At 41.1% G+C, this 19,637-nt stretch overlaps 1 protein-coding gene across 1 annotated transcript; it reads right to left on the minus strand.

Moving 5' to 3' along the window:
* Window positions 1–2,153: 2,153 nt before the first annotated feature.
* Window positions 2,154–11,206, minus strand: LOC115796900 (zinc finger protein 415-like). The gene is made up of 3 exons (XM_030753384.1): window positions 10,868–11,206; window positions 8,454–8,708; window positions 2,154–4,727 (listed from the first exon to the last, which is right to left on the minus strand). The coding sequence occupies exons 1-3, from the start codon at window positions 11,064–11,066 to the stop codon at window positions 3,778–3,780; spliced, it is 1,404 nt and encodes a 467-aa protein (XP_030609244.1). The 5' UTR covers window positions 11,067–11,206; the 3' UTR covers window positions 2,154–3,777.
* Between the last annotated feature and the right edge of the window lie 8,431 nt (window positions 11,207–19,637).

Here is a 19,637-nt window from a genome sequence, read left to right on the forward strand (position 1 = left end):
AGACTGAGTAAGTTAACAGACTTCTCATTATCACAACTCTGTCATTAAGACAAATGAGGATCTGATGGATTACAGTTGTTAACCACTGAATTCATGTTTAATGGACAGTTTTTGTTTTCATTCTCGCTGCTGCAACCTCAGATGGGTTTAATGGTTTAAGAATAAAGATTTATTATAAAAATAGAGTTCAAACACAGGCTAATTTAATATGCAAATGTGATAGACAGGGCCAGTAATGTAATGTATAACTATGGATGAGTATGGATTTGACTCCTGGCTTTCTTGATCCTTTTAGTTGGATGAGGTGGTAGAGATGAGGGAAAAAGTTGTGAGCTGAGCATAAAGTCTTTACTTTTGTGGAATAGTAACATCTGTCCTGCTGCATTTCTCTCTTTTGGACCATATTTACCCATTACCTCTGTTCTCTTCACCTAGATATCCATGTTGAAGTCTCAACTTCCTCTGCCCTGGGGACACTCTGTATCACATCATCCAGCTGGTGTTTGAAATGAGGAAACATACAGAGGGAAACGTGCAGCAAACATGTGACACAATTATACACTGGAATAAGCTCATTATAAAAGGCCCAAAAAGCTTCATCTTACAAACAACGAGTTGACCAGAACGTCCTGAAACTGACAAACTGGACTTCAGTCGAGCATCAGAGGACTCTCTACCTGTGCTCAGAAGGCCAACCAGCCACCAGTTTGAAGAACAGCAGAATTTGGGAGCTCTGCAGGATGCCCACAGTTTTAATTCCAAATCTACTTGCTTTATGTCAGACAAATATTGTTCTTTTAAAGTGAATAAATGAATTATATTATATATGAAGGAGACAAATATCCTTCTTTTAATGTATTGCAGCTCTACATTTGTCTGAAAGCTTAAGCTACTTGTATAGTTAGTATATGGAAAGCAAAATAATCAAATCACAAGCTGTGACCATTTTGGATGCTTGTGATAAAAATGAAGGGTAAACTGATGTAAATCTTCTTTTATTGGTGAAGAAAATCATGCCATATCAAAATTCTGACTAAGATCTCAGAGCTGTAAACAGGTTATTTTTAGATAAGTGGGTCTAACAGGACAGAAATCCTACAAACACACTTACAAAATATTACCATCTTTTGATTGGCCTTTATACTTTTGATTCAAAGGACCTGAGTGCTTTTGCTACCACTGAAAACAGCCACCATCCCACTTTGATGACTAAATAACTAGTTATTTTAAACTTTTACACCAGTCCCTCAAAAAGAGAGAGAGCAGCCTGTCTGTTCTCCCCCTGGTTCTCATCTACATCTCTCAAGCCCCTTTTATCCTAGATACATTATTTTAAAATCAAGAGGAATGGGAGTTTTGAAACTGAGTTGCATTGCTCTATTAACCTCCTTCCAGTAATTCAAAACCTTAGGATAAACCTAAAAAAACGTGATAATGACTGCTGGAGAAAATGTGGCTGCCAGAATGCCAATCAGCAGTGCCTCCTGAATAATGTGCACTTTGAGAGGGGGTGTAATGTAACATAAGATAAATTTCCAGCAATATTATTTCAAGGTGTGAGATTTTGTACTCATCCACTGTGATATACAAATCTGCTCCCATTCCTCATCTGTTATGACTAAAGTTCCCTCTCTCCCATTCATCTTTAAAGTATTTTGTTGACCAGCTATTCAGATTACAAATACTTTTATACAGTTGTGAAATTAAAACCCTGGTAAGTTCTGATTTATATCCCTTTATAAGAAGTTGAATTAGGGGGTTCTATTCATCTCCATCACTTCCTTTAAATTCATGGTTATAATTTCTTAATTTTAAGTATCCATCAAAATCTTGCTTGCAAAGTGATTTGCAAGCACAATTTTCATGTAAAATACTGTGGAATAAAACTACTTAAAATCATCAGTGCATTTAAAGCTCTTCAGTAAAATACTTTGAGTACAAAAATATACTAAGTTAGTTCTCCCACTGTTCCTATCCATACTCTGATTCAGTAGTGCTGATTGATAGCACTGAAGCACAGTGACACTGAATAGGGGCTAATCATACTTTTTTTTTTTTTAAATACGTTATATGAGATGAAAAACAAAGAATTTTGTGCTTTTAAACATTTATTTTTTTCCATTTAATCCTAGAAGGTATTATTTAAGTCCATGATATCCAACAGTTCTGTCATGAGTTGGCTGTGTGGCAGGCAGAGTGAGGACATAAAGGTGGAACTCCCAGCTGACATAGGGCGAGAGGCAGGGTACGCCCTGTACAAGTCTCCAGCCTGCCACAGAAAGATAGACAACATCCACACTCATGCTCTCATTCACATCTATGGCCAATTAACCTAACCCCAGTAAGTGCATGTCTTTGGAATGTGGGAGGAAACCGGAGTACCCAGAGAAAAACCACGCAGACACGGGGAGAACATGCCAAGGAATCAAAATCGAACCCAGGCCTTCCAGATGATATTCTAACTGTAAGGCAGCGGTGCTAACCACTGGGCCACCGTACTGCTAAAGAGACATTAAATATAATAAGAAAAACTCCCCAAAACATCAGTTACTGTGAGAAACCACCACAGTGGTTAGCACTGCTGCCTCACACTGAGAAGGTCCTGGTTTGAATCCAGGCTGGGACCTTTCTCTTGCTACTTTTCCACTCCACGGGTGCCGGTGCTTGTGCCAGTGCTGGTGTTGGTGTCAATGAACTGGCGAAATGCTTAAGAATGGGCCTGCATTTCCACCGCGTTTCTTTTACGTATGAATGTGGGCGAGTCCTTGACACGGAAGCCGAAAAGCACAAATGTGGGAGAACACGCTCCCCTTTCTTGTTCTGCAAACTCATTTTACGGACCAAGCAAAACTACTGCAGCTATGTGTAGCCCGGAGTTAAACACAGACAGCGATTACGAGCAAGACGACAAGTACGCACTTTGCGTCATTTTATCCGTGATATGAACTGTTACAAAGCAGCAAATTCAGCCTGAGGGTCCAACCTAATTCACATCCGTGAAAATCGCATCGCTTTTCTCCTGTAATACACACCATGCGGTAAAATAGCGGTAGAAAACTTCACGTTCAGATGGCAAAGTCACGCCCTTCTGCCGCTTTTGTCATCTGTTCTTGGTTTGAGACCAGCTAGCTTGGGGGGCCCGAGTTGAATCTGTTTTTTGTCCGAGCACCGATTGCGTTCACGGTGGGAAAACCACTGAACAGTTCAAATACTGGCACTGGCACCAGAACCCCGTGGGTGGAAAAGCGGCCTCTGTGGAATTTAGTGATGTCAGTGGGTCACAGACTTGATGCAGTTATTGTAAGCAAAGGTTTTTCAACTAAATACTAAGTCTTATACACTTTAATTTATTTTATCTATCTAATACTTTTTCCTCAAAAGAAAAATGGGTGGGTTCCGACAAAAGGCTATCTGGCGAACCTTGTATCAGATCCAGATGTAAAAAAAAGCATCTGGAAAACGTGGAAATAAAAGCTGAGATATTGTTCAGTTTACAGCAAAAATAAAAGGACTGGCCTCACTGTTCCAATACTTTGGGAATGGAGCATAATGGTTATTTTTGTGCTGGACAAAATTAAAATATACTCTGAAAATTCTCAGCCCACCACAGTACCAGACATATAAACTGCTGGCTGAAACACTGAATGCTGGAAGTTCTTTACTGCTCTAGACAGAAAAAACTCTGACTTGAATATGGGTCATCTTTTCACTCTCGTGTTGCTCAGTGTGAGCTCTACCACCAATACAATACTACGACTCACAGTGGTGCCATATTTTCTAAACATTACACTTTAAACCAGTATGAATTTTCATGTGTGTCTTTAAATTTGTCCTCTGAATGAATCTTTTCCCACAGATACTACAAGAATGTGGTTTCTCATCTGTGTGAATTTTTATATGAGCTTTCAATATAGAATGTTGACTGAATCTTCTTCCACATATTCCACAAGAATGCGGCTTCTCACCTGTGTGAATTCTTACATGGGTTTTCAATATAGACTTCTGACTGAAGTTTTTCCCACATGTGCTACAAGAATATGGTTTCTCCCTTGTGTGAATTCTCACATGCCTCTGTAAGTGTGTGTTCTGACTGAATCTTTTCCCACATGTACTACAAGGATATGGTTTCTCACCTGTGTGAATTCTCAGGTGAGTCTTTAATGCTGACAAGATACTAAATTTTTTCCCACAGCTGCTACAAGAATACGGTTTCTCCCCAGTGTGCACTCTCAGATGCCTGGTCAGGTTGGATTTTTTGTGAAAAGTTTTTCCACAGGTGTCACATAGTAAAGACTTTTTCCTTTTGTCAGTGTGACTCTGACGCTCTGACACAGGAGTGTTGTCTACTCTCTGACTGTAACTTCTCTTCCTGTAAGGTTTCCTCTTTTTCTGCTCTGCATTTTTATTTGACACAGAGTCCACATGCTGGCTTTCTTCCTCATCTTGGCTCTCTGTTTCAGGAGAGCTGTGAGAATGGAGCTTCCCGCTGTTTGGTTCTGCTTCACTGTGGTCACTTTGTTCATGAGTAGGAGTCGCCATGAAGGCATCAGCCTCCTGCTTCAGTCCAAGCTGCTCTACCTCCTGAATGCTGTAGAGTTCCTCCTGTTCCTCTTTAATCTGTGGCGGTTCTGAGTCCTTCTGGTCCCGACTGGAGTTCCTCTCCTGGTTACATACCTGCTGTTCTGTGGGAACCTCCTCCTCCTCACAGACATGTCGTTGCTGGAGGTCTAAAGAGACAAATGGAGACAAAAAATATAGAAAAACTAGGTTTGAGCAAATATATTCAAATCTGAACCATTAGCAGGTCTCTACATAGTGAATATGTGTCTCCTTTCACTTCCTGGTCAGTCTGTGAAAGTCATTAAATGGTGCTGGAGAATGGCTTCATGTAGCAGCATCAGTGTGTATGGGTATGTGAGCAGTAGTTATGGGCACAGCTGATTTTTAACATGATTTTTAACTTATTTTTTTATCATGACTTTAAATTTTAATGTGTGGGAATTTTTTTTTGAGTCAGTATGGCTCATTTTAGGCCGATAGCCCTCCTTCTCATCTTGACGATGACCTGTCACTTTTTAGAGGTCTCTGTGGACATTCTTAGTTTCTCCAGTGTAGTCGAGAGTGCCTTTTGTTTTTTTGGAACCCCAATTTTGGAGATGTTAAGCTCATGGCAGCCTTACCTGCCGAAATTCTTCGCATTGATTTCACCACGGTGAACAAGAATTGGAGAATTTAACCAACGTGGTGAAGAAAAGGGGCAGGCGCGGAGGAGTTCGACAGAGACTGAGAAATCAAGGCCATCGGAGGATTTCTGCTCCTACAATCATCCTTGCCAACATGCAGTCTCTGCAAAATAAAGTTGACATTCTTCAACGTAACATCAACTTCTAACATCAGAATACAAGAATGCTTGTCTCATTGCTCTGACGGAGACGTGGCTCAAGCAGCGGGACTTACAATTGGAGCTGGAAATCAGTGGATTTGGAGAACCTCTGAAGCTTAACACAGACCTGACTGTGACTGGTAAGGCCCTGGGCGGGGGTCTCTGTCTTTATGTTAATAAGAACTGGTGTCGTAACACAGTGGTGAGGGAATCAGTGTGTTTTCTTAATGTTGAACTTTTATCTGTCTCCCTGCGGCCCTTTGATTTACCAAAAGAATTCCCACAGATATTTGTTACTCTTGTTTACATTCACCTGAGAGCTAATGTGGAAGTCACCACTAGGAACATAGTGGAGACGGTACACAGACTGCAGTCCATCACACCAGATGCCTCCAATTTTGTAATGGGTGGCTTTAATCAATATAAAATTGGGAGGCCACTCACTAACCCGCATCACTATCTAAATTGCTCCACAAGGAATATGAAGACTCTGGATCTTTGTTATGGCCCCATTAAGGGAGCTTATAAATCTTTTAGCAGAGCTGCTCTTGGCATGTCTGACCACAATGTTGTTTATTTGGTTCCCACCTATAAATCTGTCCTGAAGGGAACAAAACCCCAGCATCGTTTGATTCCAGTGTGGTCACTGGAGTCCATCCAGACTCTTGAAGACTGTTTCTCTTGTACCGATTGGGACTTATTCAAAAGAACTTGCTATGACCAAGATTAAATTACAGAGACTGTCACAACATACATTAATTTTTGTGAAGACTTGATAATCCCAAAGAAGGAAATTTGAATATTTCCAAACAAACCATGGGTATCCAAAGCTTTGAAAAGTATTATTAAGAGGAACATTGCATTAAAACGTGGTGATGTTGTTCATAGCAGAGAGTTGCAATAGCAAGTGAAACAAGAACTGAAGCTTGCCAAAAGATAAACTGCAGTTACTGCTGGGCATTGGATCCTTACGCTCTGCTTGGAATGGGGTTAAGGGCGAGTCCTATGGCTTTTGGAGGTATTTCTGATTTAGACCTGGCAAGTGATTTGAATATTTTTTTACAATCATTTTAACATTCACAATGTTAAAATATCACTGTGTATGGGATGTTTCACCAAAACAGTCAGTTATTAATATTGAGAGATTATTAGTGCTCAAAATATTTAAGGGGGTAAAAGAGCGGAAAAGTCCAGGCCCAGATAAAATAAACAGGTGTCTCCTTAAAAAATGTGCAGAGCAATTGGCTGGAATTTTTTTCAATTCTTTTCTCAAAACTCTCTTGAGTTTCATAAAGGTCCACATATTTGGAAGAACTCTATTATTGTACTGGTGTCGAAGGTTAAAGCACCTAAATCCTTAAATGATTAGCATCCTGTAGCTTTAACTTAACTTGTAATGAAAATATTTGAGAAACTTGTGAGAAATGGAATTTTTTGTGCCACTGAGACAAAAATTAGACCCCCTACAATTTGCCTATAGAACAGGTAAGGGTGTGGAGGATGCTGTGTGCATCTGGATGGTGCACAAAATTTTTCCCGTTTTTTTTTTCTATAGATTTTTCATCTGCTTTTAATTGCATTCAGCCCCATATCTTAGCAAGACATCTTATTAATACATACAATCTTGATTCTGGTCTGGTTTCTTGGCTCATGGATTTTTTTAACAGATAGACCACAAAGAGTGCGAGTCAACAGCATTTTATCAGATTTGTTTTCATCCTCCACTGGTTTCCCTCAGGGATGTGTCCTTTCTCCACTTTTATTTGTTCTCTACACAAATGAGTGTCAGAGCAACTATCAGAACTTTATACATAATTAAATATGCAGACAACTCAGTGATTATTTCTCTGCTCCATGATGCAGATCCTGACCATGGCCAAGTTGTAGATGATTTTGTAACATGGTGTGGGAATTCCTTCCTGGACATAAATGCATCAAAAAACAAAGGAAATGATCATAGACTTTCATCGGAAAACCTCATCATTCCCTGCTGTTCATATTCATGGCCAGGAAATAGAGGTAGTGGAGAAATACAAATATTTGGGAACTATACTGTTTAACAAGCTGTCATTTGATGCAAATACAGATGCCATTTGTGCAAAGGCTCATCAGCGTATGTATTTGTAACGGAAACTTAAGGGTTTTAACATGAATATTCTTATGAAAATGTTTTATTGTTGTTTTATTGAGTCTGTTAATTTTTTCTTTAATCTGTTGGTTCGGTTCTAAGCCTCAAGAACAAAAGAAGGTTAGAGAATGTTGTGAAACTGTGTAGCAAAGTGGCAGGTATAAGGCTTAATGATCTTGCCTTCCAGTACAGGGTTAGAGCCACCCAAAAGGCAGAAAGGATTCGAGGTGATAGCAGTCACCTCCAGTTATTGCCTTCAGGAAGGAGGTACTCTCTGCCACATTGCAGAACAAACATATTTAAAATTCTCATTTATGCCCAATACTATTAACTTTTTGAATAATTTTAGATGATTGTGTCCCAGGTTGCATGTGTTGTATGTTTGATTGTTTTATAGATTTATTTATTCTTGCTGTTGGATGAAAAACAAATTGCCCCTCTGGGATAATAAAATATTTGATTGATTGATTGATTGACATATATCAGTGAAATTTAAAGTGTTCAAATGTGACAAATTATTTGGGCTCTGATGCAAATGACAGTTTAGTTCTGACACTCTTATTAGCAAATTAGCAAAATGTACATGTATGAAATGTAAAGATTTGGTATGTTTTCTGTTAAATGAATGCAGACGTCTGGATTGGGTACAGTTGCAAGTAGGACTGGGCGATATGGACTAAAAATAATATTTTTTAGCTGGATGGCAATATACGATATATATCTTGATGCTTATCTTCCTAATGATATAGACAAAAAGGCACTTCTGAGTCAAAGCTACATGTCCCAAATGTCAGATTGAGACTTTTATTTACATCCAACTGTAGATGTACGTGAGAAATTGCAGTTATAAAGCATGATATTTCTGCACGTTCCAAAAACGTTTCTCTCTCTTTTCAATGACTTTTAGGAACATTGTACATCTTAACTCACAGTTTTACATACCTATTCCTTCTAACTTTATCTCAGGTTTCCAGATGGTCTCCAGTAGTCTGAGCTGCTCCTCATCAGTCCAGATACATTCAGCCTCCTGCTTCATTCCAAGCTGCTTTCCCTCCTGACTGCTGCAGACTTCCTCCTGTTCCTCTTTAATCTGTGGAGGCTCTGGGTCCTCCTGGTCCAGACTGGATTTCTTGTCCTGGTTACAGACCTGCTGCTCATCCAGAACCTCCTCTTCTTTACAGTCATGTTGTGGGAGGTCTTGAGAAACAATGAAACACAAAAACAAGGTTATTAATGTGATGCACATAGAACCACCAGGTTATCTGATAATGTCTCTGATCAGAGTAGGCATTCCTCAGTTGCTCCATGATGGGAGAAAGAAGGCATCAATAACCACGTCACAACAGAGCTCAATAGTCAGGCTCACAAAGTCAAAATCCCATTTAGGGATTCTGATTATGAGCCATAATGTTGTGACCATCTAAACTAGAATTACTACGAGCTATGTCACTGTGAAATGATAGCATGTGCTCCTGTAGAAACCACAAATCTGTGTGAACAAAAACACCCTTTATTAATGATGTTTGTGAAAAGAACTACTCTACTCACAATCCTATACTGAAACACCAACATTTCTGATGGGTGGTGGTAAATTTGGGAATGTGAGCCTGCAAACTAGAGATGCCTTATTTGACTGGCTGGGGTCCAGAATCAACCTGTCATGTGAACTATTATAAGCTGGTCGATTTCACACATGCGCAGCACACACTTATCTTAATGGAGGTGGCACAGCTCATGACTGAGCTGATCAGCATTACTAACAGGTGACATTCAAACCTTTTTCTCTCTCTGATAATGTCTCTGCTTCTACCCAGGACCTAACCTAGCAGTAACCATGGACCTGCATCAGTCCAGCATAGTCCATCACTGGAAACTTAACCACAGCACTGCTAAATACCCAGTTTAGCATCTTCTATTAAGAAATAGAAATATGAACAAAGTATATGTTTGTATATCTTTTGAGAGTGTTCAGCTGTGATCATGTGTGTTATGTTAATAAAAATAAACAACTGTTGCCAGGCACAACAAGCCCCAACCTCGGCAGACATTTTAGTTGATTTGAATGTTACCAAAATTATCTTAATGGGGTGTATATGAGCTTTAGTCACTTAGAAATGGCTAAATAAGAACCAGAAATATGGTTATGGTATTTTCTGGTTTTTAAGTGGGCCACAGCACTGTTGATTTTGGGAATGGCTGATCTATGGCATGAATTTGAACATCCTACCTATGTAGTTATCATGTTCACAAGATTTTCAGAAAACTATGAGCTCTGACATTGACCCAAGTATGGGAAAAATTTAAACAGGTAATCAAGGAGTCACTGGCTATCTTGCGTGCAAATTTGGTATGAATCAAACTGGTAATTTTTGCTGTAATATTGTTAATTAAACAGACAAACAATACCCCCTTTCCCCCTCCAGAGGTGGGGTAAACATAACTCACTGGTAAACTTAAGTTAGTATGTATGACCAAAATTTTATTCTCCATCCTTTATATTCCCAGGAACATGGCAGTGGTTTGTGATGCATCTCTGGACACATGCGGAGTGGCTGAGCCAGAAGAGGAACCCACTGACAGTTACAGAAAATGTTTTTAATGAACGTTTGCTATGATGGTATCATATTGCATTAACATTTTGGCATTTAAAAATAATTGTCCTTTATTTTCTCTGGAATATTGCAGTGTTTTGAGCTAAAACTTTGCTGACATATAGAGTAGCTGAGACAGAAGAGCAAGCCACAGAGAATTTCGTGTCAACTATCATGGCAGATTTTTATTTATGAATATTTGATATATCGTCATATTGGATTGACTTTATTCAGTAGGATCAGAACGGTCATTTATTTTTACAATTGTATAGTCCAAGAAATCATGCTTGATTTTTTTTCTCCCATTTTTTTCCTGCATGAATGTCATCCAGTGAAAAATCACCAGGAACGCAGTGCAGGTCATAGTGAAGAACTGAATACATTTTAATCCATGTGACTCAAGAATGAAGAAGTAGATTACCAGCAAAATTCAGAAGAATAAAGAAACACACCTTGATTGAAAAAAAAATATATTACTAGAGCTTTATCTCCACCCACCCGCAAGCGTGCACACATACGCCCACGCACGCACACACACTAACCTTGTCTTAAAAAGGACAAAAATAATAAATATAAATGTGATGTGTCGTAGTGCTTTACATAACTATAACATATATGAAAATAAAATTATTACAGGCTCTTTTTAACGTTAATCTGCGACAAAGGAGAAGCACTACCATAAAACTTTGGGTAGAAGCGCAAGAAAATTTAAGCGGCTGCTTGACCGCTGTAGCAGCACCGAGTGATTCACACTGGCTTCCATACCTGTGATGTGTGAGTTTGTGTCGGGTGTCCGGCTAATATCCAGCAGTCTGCGCTGACGGCTGATCTCCTCCTCATACTGGACGATGGTTTTCTGAACCTCTGAGAAGATTTCTTCACAAACAGCAGTGAGTCTCTCCTTGATGAACTCTCTCAGATACTGAACTGAACACATCGCTGCTCCAGCTGGGGCTGAGCGCATCGATCCAAACAGCGATAGAAGTGATACCGACGTTGGTATTGATATCTTATTGACACTAACGTGAGAGGATCAACGCTTCAGTTTGCGTCTCTCCTCTAAGTTTTGTCTGCTGCTCCAGCTTCATCACACAGCAGCCATGTCTGCACTCCTCTCAAGCTACACTTTGCTCTCTCCCCCCGCCCCCCTCTGCTCTGCTGTGGTTTGCTGTCGCTGTCACATGACTCAGATAAACATTTTTTCCCCTCAACTTTATTTCTCAAGGTGGATCGTTCAAAGAACATAAATAGCATATAACATCATCACATATCAATATATAATAATTCTGCATTTCGTTAGCCTAATAGCATAATTGCCTAAGTCATATTTTGGCCAAAATTGAGATACCTATCTAAATGAATCTACACTGTTAGCAGAGTAGAATTAGGTAGGTATCTCAAAATATGCCAAAATATGACCTAGGCAATTATGCTATTAGGCTAACGATATAATAGTTATACTATACAGTGTGAATAAATAGCTGCTTTGGGTAAAGAAAAGAAAAGAAAATGCGGGTGGGGTGATAGGAATACATTCAAAGCCATACATTTCTCAATAGTTTTAAGTGCCTTTTGTTTATCAGAGTCTTTAATTGTCCTAAGGCATTGTTCGACCTCATTATGAAAAGCAGTAAAGCATGGTTTCCTTCCAGAGTATTTAAAACAATGAATATAACATTTTGTTATTAACAATAGAAAGTGTATCACGTAGCCAGTTGAAGATGCTAAACTGGGTATTTAGCTGTGCTGTGTTTTGCAAAAAAGTGATTTCCAGTGTTTGTGTGTGTGTGTGTGTGTGTGTGTGTGTGTGTGTGTACAGGTTTTAAAGAGGCCAAACAACACATTCTTCCATGATAAGATAAAGTGTTTTTCAATGTCATTGTGAATAAAGTCACACAGTTCCTGCCAAAATACATTAACAAATGGACAATACCAAAAACAGGCGAATAACAGTTTCAGGACATATGTCACAAAAGCTACAGTTAATATCTATATCTTTCTTGAATTTGCTTTTAATTTAGATCTTAGTTTGATAGATTTCATGTTATTTTTTGTTTTTTATTTATTTATTTATTTTTTATTTTCATTATTTATTATTTACATCAGTATCTCATTTTTTCCTCACTTGTCTATAAGCTGCCAGTTGGTAATGTCTGAATGTTTGTAAATTCTTTGCATTGATAGAAAATGAATAAAGATTACAAAAAAAACCACATAAACAAAAATCCAGCTCTGAACTGCCGGTGATGGCACAACTCTTGCAGTTAATGAATCGGCATGTGTTTCTCAGTCACGTGAACGCAGACTTGCTTCTAGAGCAGGGGTCTCAAACCTGCAGATCCTTTGCCCACCTCCACTGGCTCCATAAGATAAGATAAGATAAGATAGTGTTTATTTGTCACATGCACAGTTATACACAGTACAATGCACAGTGAAATGTATTTTGTACCTGCAACCATATATACACACACATATAAATAAGAAGAATAAAAATAAAAAAAAGTAATTCACACTATACACTATACTCTATATACTATACACTATACACACTTTTATAAATTATAATATTTACATTGTGCAATAATGGTCCAGTTAGGGCTCAGAGTTGAGCAGACGGATGGCTTGTGGGTAAAAACTCTTCTTCAACCTTTCAGTCTTAGCCCTCAGGCAGCGGTAACGCCGGCCTGATGGGAGCAGGGAGAAGAGAGAGTGTCCGGGGTGGCTGGGCTGTTTTAGGATCTTCATGGCCCTCAGCCTGCACTGCTTGGTGTAAATGTCCTGCAGGTTGGGGAGGGTGGTTCTGATGGTCAGTTCAGCTGAACGAACCACCCTTTTTAGGGCCATGAAGTCCTGCTTGGTGCAGTTTCCTATCCAGGTGGTGATGCTCCCACGCATGATGCTCTCGATGGTGCAGGTGTAAAAGTTCCTGAGCACCTTGAGTGGGAGCTTGAAGTCTCTCAGCCGCCTGAGGAGATAGAGACGCTGTCTGGCCTTCTTCACAGTGATGTTTATGTGATGAGTCCAGGACAGGTCCTGTGAGATGGTCACTCCCAGGTATTTGAAAGTGTCCACTCTTTCCACCTCAGCACCACTGATGACAAGTGGATGGTAGTCCCTCTGCTGCTTCCTGCTGAAGTCCACGATCAGTTCCTTCGTTTTGCTGACGTTGAGCAGGAGGTGGTTCTCCTGGCACCAGTTCTCCAGGCGGGAGACCTCTCTCCTGTAGGCTGTCTCCTCATTGTGAGAGATTAGTCCCACAACAGCAGTGTCGTCAGCAAACTTGATGATGACGTTGGACTCTGACGTGGCCTCGCAGTCATGGGTGTACAGTGAGTACAGCAGAGGGCTGAGCACACAGCCTTGGGGGGATCCAGTGTTGAGGGTGAGGGAGGATGAGGTGAGGTGACCCACTCGTACCACCTGTGGTCTGCTGGTCAGGAAGCTGTGAACCCACCTGCACAGGGATGGGCCCAGGCCCAGGTCCAGCAGCTTAGAGACCAGCCTGGAGGGAACTATGGTGTTGAATGCTGAGCTGTAATCTACAAACAGCACTCTCACATAGTTCCCCTTACCAGTGTCTATGTGTGAAAGGGTCTTGTGGAGGAGGAAGGATATGGCGTCATCTGTGGATCTGTCTGGCCGGTATGCAAACTGTAGTGGGTCGAGGGTGGTGGGCAGTGAGGAGGTGATGAATGTCTTGATGAGTCTCTCAAAACACTTCATCACCACAGAGGTGAGTGCTATGGGCCTGAAGTCATTGGGGCTGCTGGGGTGTGTTTTCTTTGGGACAGGGACTATGATGGACTTTTTAAAGCAGGTGGGAATCACACACAGTTTCAGTGAGAGGTTGAATATCAGTGTAAACACAGGTGCCAGCTGGTCAGCGCAGGTCTTAAGGACACGTCCACTAATACCGTCTGGTCCAGCCGCTTTCCTGGTGTGACTCTGACAAAAAAATTAGATCATTACGAAAGCTCTCCTGTTAATCTCTCTGAGCCTCGGTGGCCAGCATGGATGTGTACACATAAATTTGTCATCAGCTGTTCTCTTAGCCTCCCTAAGCACCGCATCAAGAAACCTCTCGCACCTCTCTGCTCTCCCTGGATCTGTCCTTTTCTCTCTATTCTAGTCTTTTATGGTGCAATGGTTGGTTTCTCATTCTCTCACACACACAAACCTACTGTATTCTCTGCATCACTACTAAGATAAAATGAAAGAATAGCAAGTAACCATGCCATCGTTTCACAGTGTTGTATCTCACAGCAAGTTTACTTTAGATGGCCACAACATTAGAGCTCAGAAAGTCAAAATCCCTTCCAGGAATTCTGACTTTGTAAGCCTCACTGTTGAGCTCCGTTATGACGGTGTTATTAACTTTCCCTGTTCAGCCAGTCTTTCTGCTTCAGGCTCTGTGTGCGCTCACATAAAATGGACTGTTTGATGCCTTCTTTCTCTCTTCTTCATCACAAAATGGACCAGCTGAGTGACACCTACTCTGATCAGCGATATTATCAGATGACCTGCCGAAGAAGCCCTGCAGGGAACATAAAAATATAACACCAAAATGCAACACTGTTGCTGCACATGTGACAAGAGAACACTGCTGGCAGAAAATGATCAATCTTGTAAATTCACAAATTAATATTCCGCTGCTCAGTGCTGCCTTTATTTCTAATCTGACAGTTGCACATTGGAGCTCTGCTTTAAACTTGATCATTTTAAACATGGAAAACATTCATTCATTTTCTGCATCACCAATACCTGTAAATTCCACCTCAAACATCTGCAGTACCTCATGGAATCTGAGGGTACCACCAGGGGGCGCCTCAGCTGATGAAAACTTTGTTCATATTCATAGATTTTATTAAACCTGATCAAAAGCTCACTGTGGCACCAGTCATGCCTCTCTAAGCATTTGTGTGCAAATGATCACCATTTATTCAGGTAAAATGGACCTGAATTAAAAAAATAATATCTAAAATAAATGCTTTTGTAAAGCAGTTTTATGTGTGTTTTTTGTATCATCAAATTAGTGACCTTTGATCTTGTGGTTCTTTGTTCATCAAGGCAGGTCTGTAACCAGGGGGACCCAGAGCCTCCACAGATTACAGAGGAACAGGAGGAACTTGAAGAAACCTGCTGCCAGCTTATTCCTTCCAGGTTTCGGCATGTTCGTTTATCGGACAGGAATTACACAACACAATGGAATAAGGAGTCAATTATTAAATTTAATTATCCGTTTTCACACAGTTCACAGATTAATCCAGGTCAGAACTGCATACATGTCCAGTGTATTGGACATGAAATAACCATTTTATTTTATATCTGAACAGACATCTTAAACACAGAAATGTAAGAGCAAAGATTTTAACACATATATATGTTGCTGTTTTCATAAAATGACCTCCAACAAACGCTACAGCAGTCAGGAGGCAGAGCAGCTTGGAGTGAAGCAGGAGGCTGATACCTTTATGGTGACTTCTACTTATGAGGAATTGACCACAGTGAAGAAGAACCAAATAGTGAGCAACTACTTTGTCACAGCTCTCTGGAAGCCAGCATGTGGACTCAGGATCAACTAGAAATGCAGAGCTGGCGAGGAGGAGGCATTACAGAAATTGAAGCAACATTCAGAGAATAGAAAACACGCCTGTCAGAGAGTCAGAGTAAAACTGACAGAAGGAAAAAGTCTCTACAATGTGACACCTGTGGGAAAAATTTTCAAAGTGAAAGTAAATCCCACCTGGTTAGACATCTGAGGATTCATTCAGGTGAGAAGATGCAATGAGAAGTGGGCTTTGGAGAAGCCATATTCTTCTGGAAGCTGTGGGAAAGGATTCAGTTGGCAAACAGGATTCAAAATTCATTTAAGAAGTCACACTCGGTGAGAAGACACTTTCTTGTAATACCTGTGTGAAATATCTAGGGACTTATCAGCATTCAAAGCAGACAAGAGGATGCACACAGGTGAGAAGCCATATCTTTGTAGCACCTGTGACAAAAAAAAAATCACTGGGAAGATACAGTTAAAGAGATACATGAGAATTCATGCTGATTAAAAATTTCATGCTCAGAAAACATTCAACAGCTGTAAGTCGCAGCAGTTTGTTGGTGGTAGAGCTCACACTGGGCAGATGTCAAATCACTGCAACGCCTGAGTGAAAAGATGACCCATATTCAAGTCAGTATTGTCAGTGCAGAGTAGTAAAGCTGATGAGCAAGCTGCGTGACACCAAAGGGAAAGTGTGAAGAGCAGGGAGACACATGGTTAGTACCAACTTCTTCTCCATTCTAATGCTAAGTTTGAACTTCAGCAAGTTGTCCTGACCATGTCTGCATGCCTAAATGCACTTAGCTGGTACCATGTGATTGTCTGATCAGACATTTGTGTTAACAAGCAGCTGAACAGCTATACATGCATATGAACATAGAAAAAAATGTATTGACTATGGATAAACATGCTTCAGTCTTTATTATACACTTTATTGCTAAAAGTATTTGCTTGGGTCTCTCCACCATTTGGTTGAGAACTGAAGAAGCCTTTCGGATGAGAGGTGAAACGTCTTCAAGAAACAAAAAGAAGTCCAGTCGCCTTTTTTCAAGCTCCAGAGACTACTATGACCTGGATAACTGAGAATCTACACAGACATATTGCCTTGCACTTTGGGAGGAACACCCTTCAATTGGTGCGGGAGTATGAAAGGGACTCAAGAAAGCTAGCGGACTACAGGAACCACCTTCGTTTCAACTTGAGATGCAGACAGTCCAGACTGGTTCCCAAGAGTTTGCACCTTGGGTCCACAGTAAAAGGACATAGAGCTGACCAAATTCTATGGAGAGCACAGAACCACCTTTTAAGTGAAAGGATAAGACAGGTCCATTTCACCATAGATGCACTCCAGAACAAAATCCACCAGACTCAGCAGAAACTCTCATCACTCTTACCTCACACCATCGCAGAAGAAGTTTCTACATTTGTGGACAAAGCCCAGCTCGCACAACACATCAAAGGCAAGGAAAGACAACTACGTAAATTTCAAACTCTGCAAACCAAGGCATACCATTCATCTGTTAACAAACAGGACGACACGATAAGCAATGGAAACCAAGGAAAGTGGGTGAAGAACCTACCAAACCAGAAGAAAATGTGCTAGCCAAAGGACCCAACTTTGCCATAGCCCCACAACAGCTTCCTATAGTAGACCTCATCACAGCAACAGAAACCGCTATAAGAAATAACAAACTTTCTCATCCTGTAGCAGAACAGATCAGGATGAAAGTTTCAGCCACTCTCGCCAGTGCAAGACTTCCTCCATCCAACCTCACCATTCAGGAGAAGAAGGCCATCACAGCCCTAAGCAAGGATCAAAACATCACCATACTGCCAGCCGACAAGGGGAGGTGCACGGTTGTGCTGAATTCATCGGATTACCACAACAAAATTACTACACTCCTCAGTGACAACAATACTTATGAGGTCTTGAGACGTGATCCCACAAGCAACTACAAGAAAAAAGTTGTTTGCTGCCTGCAACAACTTGAAAAGGAAAAAGCCATTGACCGCCCCACTTACTACCGCCTGTACCCTGGAGAAGCCACTCCATGCATTTATGGACTCCCAAAGATCCACAAAGAAGGAGTCCCACTTCGACCCATTATCAGCAGTATAAACTCGGTCACCTACAACATTTCCAAACACCTCGCCACCATCTTATCACCGCTTGTTGGCATCACACCCCACCACATTGAAAACTCTACAGATTTTACTAACAAGGTCCAGAATCTTGTACTGGATCCAGATGAAACCACGGTGTCCTTTGATGTGGTTTCACTTTTCACTTGCATACCTACAACTGAGGCAGTGGAGACCGTCAGAAGACGACTACAGGAAGACGATTCCTTACTGAACAGAACCAGCTTCACCCCAGATCAGATTTGTGCACTTTTAGATCTCTGCCTTACCACAACATATTTTAAATACAATGATGGATTCTACAGACAGAAGCATGGATGTGCCATGGGCTCCCCAGTGTCTCCCATTGTAGCCAACCTTTACATGGAGGAAGTGGAAAGTAAAGCTCTTGGTTCTTTCAAAGGGACGGCACCTAGCCACTGGTACAGATATGTAGATGACACCTGGGTCAAAATCAAAACCCGAGAAGTAGAAGCCTTCACTCGTCACATTAACTCAGTGGATAAATACATACGTTTTACCAGGGAGGACACCAGAGATAACAAGTTACCATTCCTGGACTGTGCGGTGCTTATCGAGGAAGATGGAAGCCTCAACATTGAAGTTTACCGGAAGCCCACACACACAGACCAGTATCTCCTCTTTGACTCCCACCACCCTCTGGAACACAAACTTGGGGTGATCAGGACCCTACAACACCGTGCGGAAAGTGTTCCCTCTAAGGCAGAAGGGAAGCATAAGGAACACACACACATTAAGAAAGCCCTCAAAACATGCGGTTACCCCAACTGGGCCTTCATCAAATCAGCTAAGATGCACAGGAATGAAGGCCAAACACAAACTACAGAGAATGGGAAGGACAAGAGGAACAACATTGTCATCCCATATGTGTCAGGCTTGTCAGAGAAACTCAGAAGAATTTTCTCCAAGCATGACATCTCAGTATACTTCAAACCAAGTCACACCCTAAGACAAAAACTGGTTCATCCCAAGGACAAACCCGCCAAACACAAGATCAGCGATGTAGTGTATGCTGTTCAGTGCAGTGAAGAGTGCTCGGACCTCTACATTGGTGAAACCAAACAGCCTCTTCACAAACGAATGGCACAACATAGAAGAGCCACCTCGACAGGACAAGATTCAGCAGTACATCTGCATCTGAAGGAAAAAGGGCACTCTTTTGAGGATGCCAATGTCCACATTTTGGACAGGGAAAACAGATGGTTTGAAAGAGGAGTGAAAGAAGCCATCTATGTCCACTGTGAACAACCATCATTGAACAGAGGAGGTGGATTACGTCACCAACTTTCCCCCGCTTACAGTGCTGTCCTGAGCTCCCTTCCCAGACGTCTCAACCCCCATTCACACCTTTGTTCCAGTGACCTCAATAGGCCACAGGAAACAATGGAGCGGAATCCTAAGTTGGTTTCAACTGAAACCACTGATTAAATATGACCCACGCCCCCTTCACACCTGGGCACATGTGTTCAAGCACATGATCAATAGAGGGTCATAACCACCTCCAGGGGACTACGCCCACAGGGGTTTAAATACCTGGGTCTCTCCACCATTTGGTTGAGAACTGAAGAAGCCTTTCGGATGAGAGGTGAAACGTCTTCAAGAAACAAAAAGAAGTCCAGTCGCCTTTTTTCAAGCTCCAGAGACTACTATGACCTGGATAACTGAGAATCTACACAGACATATTTGCTTGTCTGCCTTCACATGCATATAAACTTGAGTGACAACCCATTCCTAATCCATAGGGTTTAGTATGACGTTGGCCCACTCTTTGCAGTTATAACAGCTTCTAGAAGCTTTTATGAAAGTGCATTTGTAAAGTCA

This window comes from Archocentrus centrarchus, chromosome 18 (assembly GCF_007364275.1).
Source record: "Archocentrus centrarchus isolate MPI-CPG fArcCen1 chromosome 18, fArcCen1, whole genome shotgun sequence".
NCBI lineage: Eukaryota > Metazoa > Chordata > Actinopteri > Cichliformes > Cichlidae > Archocentrus > Archocentrus centrarchus.

Bases quoted from the DNA above. Each gene is read 5' to 3' on its own strand.
- LOC115796900 (XM_030753384.1), bottom strand. From the start codon at position 11,066: ATGCGCTCAGCCCCAGCTGGAGCAGCGATGTGTTCAGTTCAGTATCTG. The intron at 8,709-10,867 runs GTATGGAAGCCA...TTGTTTCTCAAG, and splicing joins CACAAACTCACACATCACAG to ACCTCCCACAACATGACTGT. The intron at 4,728-8,453 runs GTATGTAAAACT...TTGTCTCTTTAG, and splicing joins GATAAAGTTAGAAGGAATAG to ACCTCCAGCAACGACATGTC.